This window comes from Mauremys reevesii, linkage group 4, assembly GCF_016161935.1.
Source record: "Mauremys reevesii isolate NIE-2019 linkage group 4, ASM1616193v1, whole genome shotgun sequence".
Lineage (NCBI taxonomy): Eukaryota > Metazoa > Chordata > Testudines > Geoemydidae > Mauremys > Mauremys reevesii.
Window position 1 is genome coordinate 85280956 of NC_052626.1, and position 17274 is coordinate 85298229.

The following is a 17274-nucleotide window of genomic DNA, read 5'->3' on the forward strand; positions in this document are numbered from 1 at the left end:
AATATTATAAAAGGGCAAATAGTTCTTCAAACAGTGGCACGTGTTATGGTCCTTTGCCCATGTGTCCTGGCTGTGGCACAGTGTCTTGTTTAACTCTATTTACAGGGCTTGTTAATTCATGTTTGGTTGATAAACTAAACATTACATTTGGGCACTTAGTGTTTACCCTCTAATTGCTGTTTAGAGCTTACTCTAGTCTAATCAATCAGAAGTTTTGCAGCTGATTTAGGAGTTTGGCACACAGTGGAAGTAATTTTAAAGCAATTGGATGGCAAACCTATATTATTTCAGGCTTAAAATACAAGGCAAATCATCTCCTGTTGACACAATAGCTCAGAACTATGGACCTGATCATGATAGTACAGTAACTCCTCACTTAAAGTCGTCCTGGTTAATGTTGTCTTGTTGCTGATCAGTTAGAGAACATGCTCGTTTAAGGTTGCGCAATGCTCCCTTTTAACATTGTTCGGCAGCCACCTGCTTTGTCCACTGCTTGCAGGAAGAACAGCCTGTTGCAGCTAGCTGGTGGGGGCTTGGAACCAGGGTGGACCGACAGCCCTCCTATCAGCTCACCGTTCCCCTAAGTTCCCTGTGTGGCAGCCGCCCAGCAGGCTATCAATTGCCAGCAGTTCAGCTATCCCTCTCCCCCCACTGCTATGTGCTGCTCATGCCCTCTGCCTTGGAGCTGTTCCTCAGAGCCTCCTGCTTGCTGTGCAGAGTGGGGGCTAATGTCAGGCTAATGTCCCCCGGCTCCTGCACCCCGCTTGCCCCATCTTCCATAGAGGACACATAACGGAGCTTCTTAGCAGCAGCAGCTGCCTCAGCTTGCTGATCTACTTAGGTATACCTCCAATTATTAAGTATTTATTATCTCCTAGAACTGGAAGGGACCTCAAAAGGTCATTGAGTCCAGCCCCCTGCCTTCACTAGCAGGACCAAGTACTGATTTTTACCCCCATGACCCCCTCAAGGATTGAACTCACAACCCTGGGTTTAGCAGGCCAATGCTCAAACCATTGAGCTATCCCTCCCCCTACGAAGGCAATGTACTTAGAGTGGGGTCAGGGACTTAAAGGGGCAATGCACATCTCTCTCTCTCTCACACACAAGTTGTGTCTCTCTGTCTCTGTCTGCCATGCTGTCTGTCCTCCCTCCATTTGTGCTGCCTTGTAGAGTGTGAGGCTGCATTAACAACAATGTGTTAACCCTTGAGGGCTCAGTCAATTGCTAGTTCATCATTTAGCAGTAAGGCATTCCCTGGGAAATATCCCACCCTCTTCCACCCTCTGACTTCACCACCACAACCAATCTTCACAGTCATCGTTGCTGTGAACCAGTATTAAATTGTTTGTTTAAAATTTTGTGTGTGTGTGTGTCTTGTCTGGTGAAAAAAAAATTTCCTTGGAACCTAACCCCCCCCGCCATTTACACTAGTTCTTATGGGGAAATTGGATTCGCTTAACATCGTTTCGCTTGAAGTTGCATTTTTCAGGAACATAACTATAATGTTAAGCAAGGAGTTACTGTATTACATACCTATTGCAGGTTGCCATTTCCTCCCTCATACACTACAATCCTAGTGCCACCTGCGTGCTATCATGTCCTTATATACTGTACCACACTATTGCGAAGAGCTGCAAGATCTGACCAACACACACAATTTTGAGAGTACCATCATAATAATCCCTTCCTCTGCTGACCCTGGAAGCAAAATTCCTAATTGTTTTGGAACCCTTCCTGCAAACCTTATTAGCCAATTCATGGAGCAGCAGTAACATTCAGGACATTTTGCTTGCTTCGTGAGTTAATTATTACATAGTCTACATTCTCATTGGGGTGTCCCTTGTGATCCAGGAGGCGGCTTGGAATGCTGGGAGGCAAAAATTAACAAAATGCAGTTTGCAAGACTCTCTGGCATAGACCAGCAATAGGGGAGCATTGAGAAACTGCAGCCCCTTGTCACTTGCTCCAGGAAACCACTCACAAGCCAGATGCTCGTTTTGTGTGACAGCTGTCAGGTGTGTGGAAAGCAACTGATTTGTTGCAAACAGTACATGTTGGGCTGCTGCCCTTTGAGCTCTCATCATGTTGCCTTTTTCCTGTTGAGTTAATCAGAGCCCTCTCTTGGAAAAAGTCAGTAGCTTTGCTTCAGTTTCCTCATCTGTAGAGTGGGGATGATAGTCTTCTGATCAGTGGGGTGTTAGAGTAGTTAATAATTAGATTTTACAAATATTGTTAATTAAGGGTAATTAAAAGAGCGAGCCAGAAATATGTTAAGAATATTACAACGTGCTTGCTTATTTATGTAGAACTTTTTCCAATTGTCAACGATGATGCTTTCTTACTGAATATTTTGTATGAAAGAGAGTGGCTTCTTTAGCAAAGATGCCTTTCTGTTTGGTTGGCTGGTTAAACTAAGGAGGACTTCCTTTGGAATAAACCTGCTTTTGTTACACAAAAGTACCTTTCAGTTTACTATTGCACTTCAGTCACCTAATGGATAAGGCATTGGCTTTCTAAGCCAGGGATTGTGGGGTCAAGTCCCATCTAGGGTGACAAATTATTTGGGGGGAGGGATAGCTCTCAATGGTTTGACCATTGGCCTACTAAACCCAGGGTTGTGAGTTCAATCCTTGAGGGGGGCCATTTAGGGATCTGGGGCAAAAGTCTGTCTGGGGATTGGTCCTGCTTTGAGCAGGGAGTTGGACTAGATGACCTTCTGAGGTCACTTCCAACCCTGAGATTCTATAATTCTACTATTCCCTCTTTTCAGTATATTAAAAAGAAAAAATGATATAATCTTTGTATATTTGTCTTCCTATACATCCCCTGCATCTCACTGATTCCATCATGCTCATTCTCATAGTTAAAATTTCAAGTATTGAAGAAGAAATCAATTTTACAGTTAACCAGATGTTGGAAAAGAAAAGAGAAACCTAGTTTGATTTTTATTACCTTTTGCCGCACTTCTCTGTAAAACATTAAAAGGGTAAAGTGCCCTGCAGTGTGCTTACTACTTATATTTAGTCAAAAAAAATGTTTGGTTGTGTGTATTTATTAATGATAAATCCTCCAATAAAGGTTTAACATCTCACCAGTGGCAAGTAGGAAACTTCCCTGTGGGGAGAATCCTAGCCATCTATTCTGCAAAAGGTAAAGTGGTATTTTAACTTCTAATTCCAATGTGAGGATAACCTTCCGGCTGATGCAGTGCTGTTCTCCAGAGACTGCAGACTGCGATATCCAGTGCTACTGCAGTTCACAACTATTTCAGTCAACAACTGAGTGAAATTGCCAGAGGACCAGTTTCACTTCTTAGCATATGTGCAGTGTGCTTCAAGTGGCATATGACCAGGACTCATCATCAGATTCAGTCCACTGGTTGGATCATTGGCTTTTCCAGCTTGGGGCGGGTGCTGGCAGGAAGTGCAATGTGAATGCTGGTCCATGCCCTCCCACAGTGAAACTGGTGAACTGTTAAACAAGAGTGTCAGTCACCCACTGCTGTTTGGGAAAGCAATAAGCAGAGACAGATGCTGGTCCTATTCATGGGAAAGGAGCAATCACAAATGGAAGTTGGGGAGTGGTAGAGTCCCAAATGTAGTGTGTGTAGGGAGGACACTCCTTGAAGATAGGAAGAAGGGGGAGAGAACTCCTCCTCCTTTCCGGCAGCCAGAAGGTATTTTTTAAAAATGCCATCAAACATCTATGAGTCAGAAGCTGATATAAAAGATAGACATCACTGCAATAGGCATCACATCATTCTTCCCCTTTCTGGCAGAGGACATTTCATGAGGGATTTGCCCTTTGACATTGCTAGTAGGCTTTCTTCAGTTTTCCTAAAGGCCTTTGGCTAGTAGCTGCCTGGTAAATTTTCAGGCTTTGGTATACTCACTTATTGGTAGTTTCAGCATAAAAGCTGAAGAATGCCCTATGGTCCAGGGCATTCTCCATGGAATGTTTCCCCTCCATATCCTGGCAACATGGCTCAACCATAGAGGTATCTTCTCCTGAGTCATGTTGCCAAGGTAGTGTGGGAAAAACTTCATACATGCAATGACTTGTTTATACTGCTCTATATACGATCACTGAAATGTAAGTACAGTATTTATATTCCAATTGATTAATTTTATTATGTGGTGAAAGTAAGCAATTTTTCAGCAATAGTGTGCTGTGACACTTATGTATTTTTTATGTCTGATTTTGTAAGCAAGTAGTTCCTAAGTGAGGTGTAATTTAGGGGTACGCAAGACACATCAGACTCCTGAAAGGGGCACAGTAGTCAGGAAAGGTTGAGAGCCACTGGTCTAGCCTATCCATATTCTGTGACTAAAAGGACTTCAGCCTATGAAACTGTTTGTTGGTTGGATCCCTGTGCGAGCAGTAAAATCAGTTCCTTTTTTCATTTGTTGTTCATTTATAAAACATAAAAGAGCATCTGAATTCTCATTCTTTTTTCACCTCTAGTCCTTTGTTTGTTACAGTCTATCCAGACATCTGCACCATTAGCCTGGTGGCTATAGGTGATAAGAATAAACATGCAGATAGACTAGCTTTCTGGGATGATGTGTATGGCTTCAACATGTCCTGCATGAAGAAGGCTGTAATTCCAGAAGCTGTTGTGGAGGTAGTGGATCCAAGCACACTTATATCTGAAGCCAGTGTCGTTAAGGTACTGTACCCAATACCTCTCTAAAATAAAAGCACACTAAAAATGCATTCTTCAGGTTTTTTATTTCCATTCATAAATTCTCAAACATAACTATTTTTAATATGGAAAAGATTAATAAAGCATATTTAATCTAGAGAAATCCTGGAACAAATGCAACAAGGTGTTCACAGCATTAAAATGGCTTACTTTAAATATCAAACACTAAGTGCAGATTCTAAAGACTGTTTAGGAACTTCGGGTTCCTGATATATAAAAGTAATAACCTTAAACTTTTTTTCTTCTAAATCCAGGTCTTTCTTCTGCCTTCCCCCCACCCCCTGAACAGAGGAAATAAACTGATTATATAATTTTGCAACTTTAACTTGCTACAAATTTCTGACTTTCCTGTCAGCTTATATCTTCAGGTTCTCCTGAGAACCAGATTGTGCTGTCTTTTCATAGTGACAGTGCAAAGGAGATGAGTGATTACAAAGTAAATAGCTTTCATTGTAAACAGATATTGTGATTCTTATTTCATACTGATTCATTTAATATTGTATGTCTACTGGCTGAGGTTAAATTCTAGAACACTCGTCTGAAATTTTAATGTGTGTGCTGAATTGCACGTACAGTTCCAGCCACCTCAGTAGGAGAAAGGGTTGCCAGGAAAGAAGGGTATAGATAAAACAGGCTTGTCTATGGGCAACTGGGAAGCTTTGGTGAAACACCATCCACCCCTTCTTGTTTTTTTTCTCTCCATCCTGGAGAAAAGAGGCTATACTTCAGCAAGAAATTTTAAGATTGTATGGAGGCAAGACAATCCAACTAGGTTCGTGTTCTCTGTTTTCATTAAAAGTTGTTGCTGTCTTTCCTTCAAATATTTGAACTCTTAAAACCTATGTCAGTTAATTTCTCTTATAATTTCCCTGGATAGTTATTTCTGTAAAGGAATTCTGTCCAAATACTTCTAGTGCCCAAGGCTCCCCTAGCTTAACCTTGTATATGATAGGAGATGAATGTATCTTGTATTTACAAACTTTGTCAGAGGTTAAAATATGGCCAGCGGTCTGTCAGTCTTCATTACAAGTGTTATACTTGCTGAGTTATAACCTGTCCAGGATGAGTTAGCAATGACTTCAGAATGTGCTGGTATGCTGCCAACTCAAAATTAACATGGAGCTATGGGCAGCTCCACAACAGCCTGAAATATGTTGCCTAAGCCAGTTTTATACAGCCATATGCCCCAATATCATGTTGGGGATGTGTGTATATAATTACATCCAGGGAAAAAAAAGGTAAAAACGTTAAGGTTTCAGAATTAAGCGCTCAAAAGTTAGGAAATGCCAGTTGCCAGTGCAGCCTTGAATTGCTCCCCTTTTGTATTTGCACCAGGAGACCGTCTTTGATTACTTGATCATGTGCGATTTGAGCACCTGCCTCATTCAGTGCCCAGGAAGGATCTTTCTTACTGAATAAACAGCTATTAAATATTTAAGTCCATTCTCCTTATTCTGTGTGTTCCCATGCTTTATTTGCTGCTCCAGGCCCTGCACTGAATATAGAATTATTAATTTCCTCTTGGGCTTTTCTTTGCTGCTGGCGTCCTCATTGCTTGGTGTTTACAGATGATATTGAATTTTTAAGCATCCCTGTGAGATGGAGATGGTGGTATTATTCCCATTTTACACATGAGGAAACTCAGGTATTGGTTAAAGCCAAAATTGTCTAGTGTCCACTAATTTTGGGTGCCCAGATTGAGAAGCCTAGGGCTAGATTTTTTTTCAGAGTACTTAGCATTTTATAGCACACTTCGTAGCTCCAGAGCAGAGTTCCTGCTGATACAGTTGCGTGCTCAGCACTTCTGCAAATCACACTCCAGGTGTGTCTGTCTGGATAACACAGTGGCCACCTATGAACATTTTGGTTCATGTGTGTCAGAGACTGGGACGTGGACAATCATGCCTAATAATCAGTAGCCAGGAATTGGAGCCCAAGGTCAGAGCTGGAGTCAGAGGCCAGATGCCAGCGTGAAGGGTCAAAGCCAGATTACCTGTAGTGAGTCAAAGCAGGAGCAAGATTGGGAACAAGCAGAAGCAAGTGGAGGAGCTATCACAGCTGCTGCTTCTGGGCTTGAGAGCTAGGCTGCTGACTCGTCCAACCACTCAGGCAGTATAGCCAGTTAGGCAGCCTACTACAGGCCAACTGCACTTGTTAGGTTGCCTGGAGACTGGTTCTGCTGCAGTGCCTGATTCCTGACAGTATTTGCCCAATATCACACAGAAACTCTGTGCCAGAGGCAGGGATAGAATCCAGTTCTCCATGGAAGCACTGAACTGCCATAAGCATTAGCCCACCCTTTCTCTTCCTGCCTTAATTCTGGCATTTCCTGACTTTAGAGTTCTTGATTTTGCAACCTAACGTTCTTATCATGTAGTACTTTGGGGTGTAACTTCCTAACCTCTTATAACTACATCCTGTAGAACCATTCTGACCCCCACATGGGTCATTAGCAGGATTGGGGTCTTTAGATCTGCAGCATGGCTCATCTGTCACTTGAGCTAATGGAATAGCTGGTAGCAAGAGAAGGCTGTTCTCTTTTCTAAACCTGCCACAAAAGGGGACGGAGACACATTTTGCCAGTGAGTTTCACAGTTATTTGTTAGACAGTAGAGGAATATTGAGGCTTGAGGAATATTGGGTTCAATTTTAGGTTTTCTAGGGGAGTGTTCTCTAGTGGTTTTAGACCCTGCTCTTGTCCTTCTTCCTATTTCTGACCTTCCCCTTCTTACTGTTTTTAGACCTTCTCTGATCTTGCTTATGTCACCCCAACTCCTGTTCCTGTCCTCACCCTTCTGCGTTCCAATGTGGTTGTTTGCTCCTTCTCCTCCTTCTCCTCCTCCTTCTCACCACCAGCTGAGGGGAGGAGGGAAGCGGGGGCATTGATAGCACAGGAGAGGCTACTCCTTCGCTCTCAGTTCTTGTGCCTGGCAGCACCTCGCATGAGGAGCTGTGTCAAAAAGGCCAGCTTTACCCCTGCAACCTAGGGTGGAGCTTGCTCTGTGAGGATGGTGCAGTTTGGTCAGTGTTAGGAATCTGTGGGGATACAGCATGCTCAGTGCAGACAGACTCTTTGGAGAATTTAGCTACCAAACTCTAGCAAGTCTCTATGTGAGATTTATTCCAAATATTATAATTTTGGCATATTTGGGTGAATTTTTACATGGTTAACAAAAGGTATATCCTTGATACAAAGGCCTCCCCCGCCATCACCATCAAATTTCCTGCTCCAAAAGATGGAGGTACTGGTGCTTTTTATTGAAGCAACGTTTAACGTGGACAAATCAGACACCTGTTATGGAAAACTTCAGCCTGAGCAGTCTTTTAGGATAAGTCATAACTGAAAACAGAGTCTTTTAATAGGTAGTGTCTTAACTGTAGGTGTTGCTCCTTACTCTACCTATAATGTAGCACTAAGACTATTTCTGTCATATTACTGAACACTCTAGTCTTAAAGTTTAAATATGTATTTACTCTATCAAATAGTGCAGTAAACTCTCTTTAATATATACCTTTAGGGACAATCATTGTCTGAGCTGTATAAGGCGGCCAGGGTATCCATTCGTAAAATAGGCCTGTCATCATACAGCTCCAATATAATATAAAAACTCTTTTTTACAGTTTAAATTTATTCTTTTTACATAATTTTTAGTAACAATATCTTTTTAAAATAAATCCATAAATCTTGAGCTCCTTTGTTTCTTAGTGTTCATTGCACAAGCTGTAGTAAAATTAATGAGGGAAGCAAGAATGACATTACAGGTAAACAATTTTAATCAGTAACTATTCCACATAATAAATGGATTTAAAATAACTAGGAAATTATAAAAATGTTCCTATTCATCATAAGATTATTAAAGGAAATAGTTTAGTACACTTTCCTCACATTAGCTGTTCATTAATTTTGAGTATTGCCTGTTAGAATTGGGTTCAGAAAAAGTATAAAGGATGTACAGCATTGAGAAATGTTTGAGTATTACATGATCAGCTAAACTATGGAAGAGTATAGGCATTAGAAGTGTACTCTTTTTAAACTCAGTAAAATGTTCAGTTATCCTTCATTCTTAGCTAAAATGTGCTGGCCATGCTGCACAAATTTTGAATTTGCTGTAAGCAAGCAAAACAAAAGAATCCGTACGATGCAAAAATAGTGAGGTATTTTCTGAGCTATGACAAGATTGAATATGTAATGAGGCTCAGTTAATAATGGTACTGAGTTTTCTTACTATTTTCAAATTTTTAATTCACAGTATGCATACAGCATAGCGGGTAGCTACAACACAGGTTCTCCATTAGGCCAAGTCAGTATTCCTCAACTGTAACCTGGAGGACTGTCTTTTCAAGGTTTGGAGAGTAGAAGTCTCCATGGTTAACCATTCTTTTTCTGCTGAACCTGCCAACATGGGTGCCAATTAATAAGTTCTTTGAGATATGGGCAAATGTCCATGGAGAGAGAGACTGAAACCAGCAACTCATTCAGCTTAGGCTACTGTTGGCCAAGACATCCAAATGGGTATAGGCTACATCACTACCAGCCTTAACAAGACTTCAGCCAATGGTGAAAGGCTCCATATCCCAACTTCTATTTCGTGTCTTTCTTTATGTTAAGTTTAAATGTTTGGGAATGATTGTTATAGACAAATCTTTGTGGGCTGCACAAATATTGCTTAATTATATTATAAAAGTTCTATGTTTTTTTTGAAAATTCTAATACGTAGCATTGTTTACTCTTTCCAACTGATGAGTTGAATCAGTAGTGTACTATGAGTTGTCTTTATTTTATTTTTAAGGGGGGTGTAGTTAAGTTCAACTGAGATGTATTTTTTAATTCTGATTTAAACTATTTAATGTCAAAATTGATGTTTCACTTTTTTGATAGCGTATAGACTGTCACACAACATCCATTCCAGATCTCGAGTTTTCATCGGATTTCACCCTAATTATTACTGAAAATACCATGTGTACGGTAAGGCAACTTATTCTTTCTGCATTTGACTAACATTATCCTTGATTGGCAGGCCAGTGCATTCATTGAAGTGCTGATGATAAATGAATGTAAGTATTGCCATTGACAGTTCATCTGTGCATTTACAGAGGTGTGAAACTGGTCCTTTAAATAAATTAATGCAGAACCCCCAATAATAATGTGGTTCAGTGGGGGAAGTAAAAGTGGGCATGAAAGCTATTTTTTCTTTTGTATCTCTTTCCATTGCCTCGAACTGTGACTCTCTCCCCTTCCAGCTTAGTCAGAAGAATTTCCTGTTACTACAACTTATATTTCACTAGCATAGAGCTGAGTGGGAAACATTTTCCCCATCCTGTAATATTTTCAAGATTACAAAATTTTCCTATTCCACATCGGGACAAATCACTTCCCCCTACTCCCACCCCCCAGAAAATGAGACCCACCCTATCATAATAAATGTCCTGGTTGTTAGGACACTTACTTCAGATGTGGGATAGCCGGGTTCAAGTCCTTGCTCTGAATCAGGTCAGTATAAATATTAAATTAATTTGTAATGGGCACTTGAACCTGATTAATGCAATAGAGACTTGGCATGGCATTGATGTATTATTTTTACCATTAAACTTTTATGCAGGGAAACTTTTTGGCAATGGTTTGAGTCCTGTATTTTGTTCTGAAGGTTGGTTACTGGGTTTTAAGAGTGTTTACAGCCATGAACCAATAAGGCTCTGTTTCCCAACTCTGTCTAGTCCTGGTCCCATTTTTCCTGAAGGGCACGGCCAACAATGTAGATCTTCCTGTGGAGGGAGAAGCGGGGCTCTTAAAATAAACAATTTCTAACTGTTGGTAGTTCTAAAAATCAAGGTGAAGACCTTGAATTCAATCGAGTCATTAATTGGGAACCTGTGTTGATTAGCAGTGTGTATTATTGCTGCATGTTGAATCAGCTAGATCTTTTTCGTTGTCTGTTCATTTTTGGATATTATGTATGGGAATAGTCGAGACTGTCAGTCAAAAATATATGGCTAAATTGCTATGTCTGTAGAGGGTAGGGGGCATTTTTTAGCTGTTACTATTTGGGTATCCATTATTAGTGGAGTCTGAAAGGGCTGCCAAGATTCCATGCATACAGTTTTCATAAGATGATGGGTGAGAGGGAGGTAAAGTATTGGCTGCTTCACTGAAAGCTTTATTACTTTTCACCTGCATTGTGCCTGTTTTGTCTGCATTTAGCTTTAAACAATTGCTGATTGCACTCGGGCACTGTTTGTACTACTTTTGTCTGTCATTCCAAGTCAAGAGATATACCTAATTCATTTATTGCGCATCTTAAGAGGCACCTTACAAGGCTGTAGAAAATGTGTAATCAGACTATTTAATATATACACTCCATGTGCAGAATTAAGGTTGTTAAAATTGAATTTCCAATCTCTTGAAGCTTATCATGTCAACCTTAATGTTTTCTTATAGTTTATTTAATCATTTGTTATGGTGGCACCCAAAGGCATTAGTGAGGGCCATTGCTCTTGTGCTAGATACTTTCAGGAGAAACATTTCTGTGGGCTTGTGTTCACAGCAAGTTAAGTGAGCTGCAAGCCAGCATGTGAATCTACAGCACACTATCTTGCCATGTGGACCTGCTATGGCGCACTAACAGTTCCGTAACTGCCGTAGAGCACTTTGCCATACAGTTGGAACCATGTACGTCAAAGCACGCTATGGAACTTCTACCCGGCCATAGCAGGGGCCACATGACGAGTTAGTGCATGGCAAGCTAATGAGCTGTAGAGTCACTTGCTGGCTTGCTACACACTAAACTTGCTGTGTAGACAAGCCCTTTTTAAAACATGTTCAGAAGTACAATGCAAAACTATAGCTCAAGTATACAGGCATAGCCATCCGTCACAGGCACTGTGCATGTAAGTGGAATTATTTTTAATGCCTGCTTTTCTTATTTAAATGTGTGTTTCAAATGCAGCCTTGCAAAATAATCATCGAAAGATTCAAGTTCAAGCACAAAATCTACCAGACCACCTATTATCGTAATAGAGACAATAGTGAGGGGGGAAAAAATCTAGTGAAATTTTACTTGAAATTACCCTGGGAAAGCAGATGCATACAATTTTTGTAAAGTTTTCTTAATATGTAACTGTTAAATGTATACCATAAAAATAAGTAGGAAAACGAATTGCTGCAGTGACACTGATTTCTTTAGGCCTTCTTGGAATAATTATGATCAGTTAGAGAACTCCACGTGGTCTTTGTTGTCCTGTATTGTTTGATAGAGCAAAACAGAATATTGGTTAAAGTAGTATCACTTTCCTCTAATACTGGACCTTTACAAAATCGCCTTCTATTGTTGTGCAACTCTTTTTTTAAGGTAATGTAGGTTAGATGTTGATTTAAGTTTGGAAGCTTTGTGAGCTCTAGTGGTTTGTTTCTGGAATTTTCTGATTAACATAGGTCTTAAAAAAACAAGTAGAATTCTCTCAAGTATTTTGCACTTAATCATGTCGGATTATTGACATTTTATGAGTAGAATTTCCACTCCTTTTATGATGGAGTGTGGAGGTTTAGTTAGAGGCTGACAGTCCATCTGTCATATCAGGCTGCCTATCCTTGCAGTAAATGAACAATAAAAGTCCATTATTTGTATTGAGAATTTTTGAGGTACAGTTTTGTGCTTTGAAAACAGCATTACAAGGCTTGCCTTGAATGCATCAGCTTCTACTTTTTTAATATGCTATTTTATATTTTACACTCTAGGAAGAAAATCTAAAAGCTTTTTTTGTACCTGACAAAAGTTCTGATAAAAGAAAATGATGTATGTATCTGCTCTGACTTCCTTGTTTTTTAACATAAAAATGACACTGTACTTTGTTGTATGCAGTGTTGTTGTAACTGTGTTGGTCCAACGATATCAGAGAAACAAGGTGGGTGAGGTAATATTTTATTGGATCAACTTCTGTTGGTGAGAGAGACAAGCTTGAAGAACTCTTCTTCAAGTCTGGGAAACTTTTTCAGTGTCACAGCTAAATACTAGATGGAAGAAATTGTTTAGCATAAGTAGATAACACATATTTCAAAGGACCATGCAAGGTGAGGTGGCTTGTTAACAGGCCTCCAGTCATAGGGCGGAAAGGAGGGGAAGGGGAAGTAGTTGTGGGTGGGGTGTTAATAGGTTATAGATTGTTGTAATAAGCCATAAATCCAGTGGCTCTATTCAGACCATGATTTTTAGTGTCTGGCAAAGTTATGGTTGTGACACGGTACAATCTAGACTAGTGAGTAGCTGTGCCACCTCTGCTCTCTAGCCTGGGGTGCCCTTTCCACTGTTTTGCTGCTGTAGCCTCCCATCAGGACTGTTCACAAACCGCCTACAGAATGTAAATTACTCCCAGCTATGTCCAGGTGCACTTATAGCCTGCCAGTCACACCTAAGCTCTCACTAGGCTGAATTACATTCAGGGGGACCCCAAAACACATGTTTTAGTAACATCATACAGTGGAATCTTGTAACTTTACTGTGCCGGGTTTGGTCACAGAGACTCCCTCAAGACTGTCACTAGATGTGTTGGGATGCCACTGAGGACAAACCCCCTGCCAGAGAAGGCTTTCCTCCACTCCCATCTTGCTGAGCTGGATACACCAGTTGGCTACAGCACAGACCAAGAGGTTGGGCCAAACCCCCCTGCAGTTTACAGAAACTAAGATTCACTTACCCCAGGGGCTTCTCAGTTAACAGGGACTTTCCCAGAACCCAGTATTCAGTCTTTCTGGGAGCCTAAACCCCAAATGAATCTGTTTTACTCTGTATAGCGTATACTGGGTAAGCTCATAAATTGTCCACCCTCTATAACACACAGAGAGAGATGCACAGCTGTTTGCTCCCCCAGGTATTAATTACTTACTCTGGGTTAATTAATAAGCAAAAGTGATTTTATTAAGTATAAAAAGTAGGATTTAAGTGGTTCCAAGTAATAACAGATACAACAAAGTAAGTTACCAAGCAAAATAAAACAAAACACGTAAGTCTAAGGCTAATACAGGAAACTGAATACAGGTAAATCTCACCCTCAGAGATGTCCCAATAAGCTTCTTTCACAAACTAGACTCCTTCCTAGTCTGGGCCCAGTCCTTTTCAGACCAACATTGTGGTTTATGGTCCGGGTCCAGCAATCGCTCACACTCCTGTACCAGTCTCTTTCAGGCATCTCTTTAGGATGGAGAGGCCATCTCTTGAGCCAGCTGAAGACAAAATGGAGAGGCTTCCAGGGACTTTTATATTCTCTTGTGGGTGGAAATCCCTTTGTTCTTCTATGCAAAATCACAGCAACAAGATGGGAGTTTGTAGTCACCTGGGCAAGTCACAGGTCCATGAATGATTCAGCTTTTTGCAGGTCGATGCCATTGTTTACATGTTAGTTTGAACGTTCCCAGAAAAGCTCAGATGTGGATTGGCGTCTCCCAAAGTCCATTGCCAGTTAAATGATTCTTGATTGGGCATTTACTCAAAATAGTCCTTTCTCAAGAAGGTGACCAAATGCTTCATTGATGCTACTTAAAACCAAACACATTGAGATACAAGTACATAGCCAATATTCATAACTTAAAATACAAAAATGATACACACATACAGACAGCATAATCATAACCAGCAAATTACAATCTTTCCATAGACACCTTACTTAACTTCCTTTGTACAAGATTTGGTGCAACTATCGGACCTTGGTTGCAACAATGATCTATATGGTCACAGTTCATGTCAATAATGTCACATGTACATACAATGTTGCTACACATATTTTACCAGAACAATAATGACCAGCAAATTGAGTTCTCAAATGATCCCTCAAAAGGCATATTTTGTACAAAGATTATTACAATAGTGTGCAAAGGTTGAATACAGGGGTACAGTCTATCACAATGGCTCATTTTTTGAAAGTGTTCTTCAAGTTTCCTTTGAGGATGAGGACTGATAGCTCAGATACAGAGAGATCGCTTCGTGAAGAGTGTTCTCCCACAGATGAGGTGGTGGTTGTCTTTTTTTCATTTTCCTGTGTGTGTTCATTCACGAGCATAGTGATTGTCTGGTTTCACACACACAGCTGCTATTGGAGCACTTGTACCTCACTCTGTGGACTACCACATGCTGATACAGGCATGTGTTGGACCATGGATCTTGAGAAGTGTGTGTTGGAGGGGTGTTGATCATTGTGGCAGTGGAGATGTCTGCTGATTTTGCATCTGTTATCCTGATAGGGTTCTGTGTTACTTTGAGGTACTATGTCCTAGTCTGTGAGGGGCTTGCTGCTGATCTTGGAGATGTTAGGACATAGTTTGTAGTCCAGAAGTGGCGGTTCTGATAGAAATCTTTCCTGGATGGGGTCCCCATTGCATATGATTGTAGGTGTTTGATACTCTGTATTGGTTCCAGTATGCGGTGGTAGGTGACAACTAGGAGTGTGCAGTTGGAGGGGGTTTTACTTCTGTATTGAAGCAGGTTCTCTCTGGGTATTTTGGTGGCCCATTCCCCAGTTTATTTATTAATTAAATAAATATGATAAATTCATGCTGAAGCCTCTATCAAAAACTTGGCATCAAAGGCTGAGTTTCTATATAAAGAGAATTACGGGGTGGGGAATCTAACTTTTGAAGTCAGGCTTTATCAATATAGCACAATAGGTCAGCCTAAGTATCCTAAGAGACATGGGGCAGATCTAGACTAGAAATTTACATTGGTGCAGCTGCATGCTGTAGCACGTCTGGTGAAGATGCTCTAAGGTAATGGGAGAAAGCTCTCCCATTGGCTTAACTCCACCTCCGTGAATGGCTGTAGCTATGTTGACAGGAGAAGCTCTCCCACCAACATAGTTCTGTCTACACTGGCACTTAAGTCAGTATAGCTCCATCGCTCAGAGGAGTGGATTATTCACACCCCTGAGTGACATAGTTATACCTAAGTTATTTTGAAGTGTAGACCAGGAATTTAAGATCCAGTGTCTTTTAAATTAGGCATATTTGAAATTTTTTCCCAGTCTGACCTTAAATATCAGTTTAATTTGCTGACTACAATTAATCCCTCTGTTTTAATAAATCATTTAGTTATAAATGGGAAACATGTTATAAGAGAAGTTTATCCAAAACATTTAAGGTTGTTTTGTTTAATTAAAATAAATTTTATAGGCTGTTTTGTGTTTAATTAAATTCCACTTACCATCCTAATGCAGCTTGACACAAATCATGAGCAAGAAGTTAATTATCTAGTAAATATATCAATGTATCATTCACCATTCTCTAACATACTAAAAATGTACAGTTTTTATAAGAATCTGAAACTATTAAGCTATATAGTTGCTTAAATAAATCTGCCTTCCTAGGTAGCACAAAATATACCAAATCTATTGTAAAGACTCTATTTAGTTGTAAATCAACGTATTTTAGTGATATATCAGCCAATGAGAATGTGCCTTTCTTGAGAAAATAACTGAAGTACAAATGGATAAGTTGATTAAAATTGCTGATTTAAATCACAGCTTTCCACTTGGTAATTTTTAAATCAGTCCACGTTGCCTTTAGTTGACTGGTATGTCAATCGAAATATCATCAGTCTTGCACTTCCTCCACTGCAAGTGTTACTGAAGTCTGATTTCAGGTATATTCTAGAGGATCCATCCTTCCTTCTAGAAGTTACCATTTTACTCCACAGTCCTTTGCTCCCAAGAGCCCAGCACTTCATTAATTTCTGTCAGCAAAACTGGCACACCAGTGTTTATTTTATGAGTATCTTATAAAAGCAACTAAATGCAGTACCTGTGGATATTTTGTATTAAATGAAATGGAGCTGACTGGGCCATGAGAGAAACACTGGAGATGGGCAATGGGGACAGTGAGCTGAATAGATGCCAGAAAAGTAACACATTATTAAATGCAACATTGCTGAAACTGTGATTAACTTCATTTATTTGGAGGATAGGGGGAGGGCACTTAAACTATTACATAGGTGGAGAAGATTTCAATAACATTAAAATTATAAGGTGGAAATAAAAAGTTAGTAAGATATTTCAGATAGTTAAGTAATGCAGATTAATGAAGAGATTTAGGAAATGTCTCAACTGCAATTAAACACCCGTGTTAGCTGACTTGAGCTCCTGGGACTCAAGCTGCAGAGCTATAAAACTGCAGTGTAGCTGTCGAGGCTTAGGTTAGAGCCTGGGGTCGGGGATCCTCCCCCGCTAAAGCCTAGGGTTAGTAGAACTCAAGTTAGCAGACCCTGGATTTGTTAATCTAGGGTTGAGCGTCTACACTCATTTGTAACCACAGGTTAGGAATTGTTGAACCCAGGGTCCCAACCTGGAACTACAGCATCAACACTGAGTTATGTAGGTCTGAGTCCAACCATCCGTATCCCAGGCTTTCTAGCGTCCTCCCAAAATGTGGCCACTTTAGCTTTTTGTTCGTGGTGCGGTGTGGGAAAACTTGACTGTCCAGAGAACAAAGAAAGTCAGCCCACGAGATTGTGGAATACTTTTGACAGACTCCCAGAGCATGGGTTCAGTGGGGCTGCATCTACACTGCAAAGCAATAGGGCAGGGGTCGG

The 17274-nt window shown here is 40.4% G+C and overlaps 1 protein-coding gene across 1 annotated transcript in view; it reads left to right on the forward strand.

The window, feature by feature from the left end:
• The window catches only part of PRMT3 (protein arginine methyltransferase 3), a 100683-nt gene that overhangs the window by 57980 nt on the left and 25429 nt on the right, over positions 1-17274 (forward strand). Inside the window, exons 12-13 of the mRNA XM_039536619.1 lie at positions 4485-4672; positions 9588-9674. Coding sequence (XP_039392553.1) covers positions 4485-4672; positions 9588-9674 — 275 coding nt within the window. The remainder of the gene's footprint in view (positions 1-4484; positions 4673-9587; positions 9675-17274) is intronic.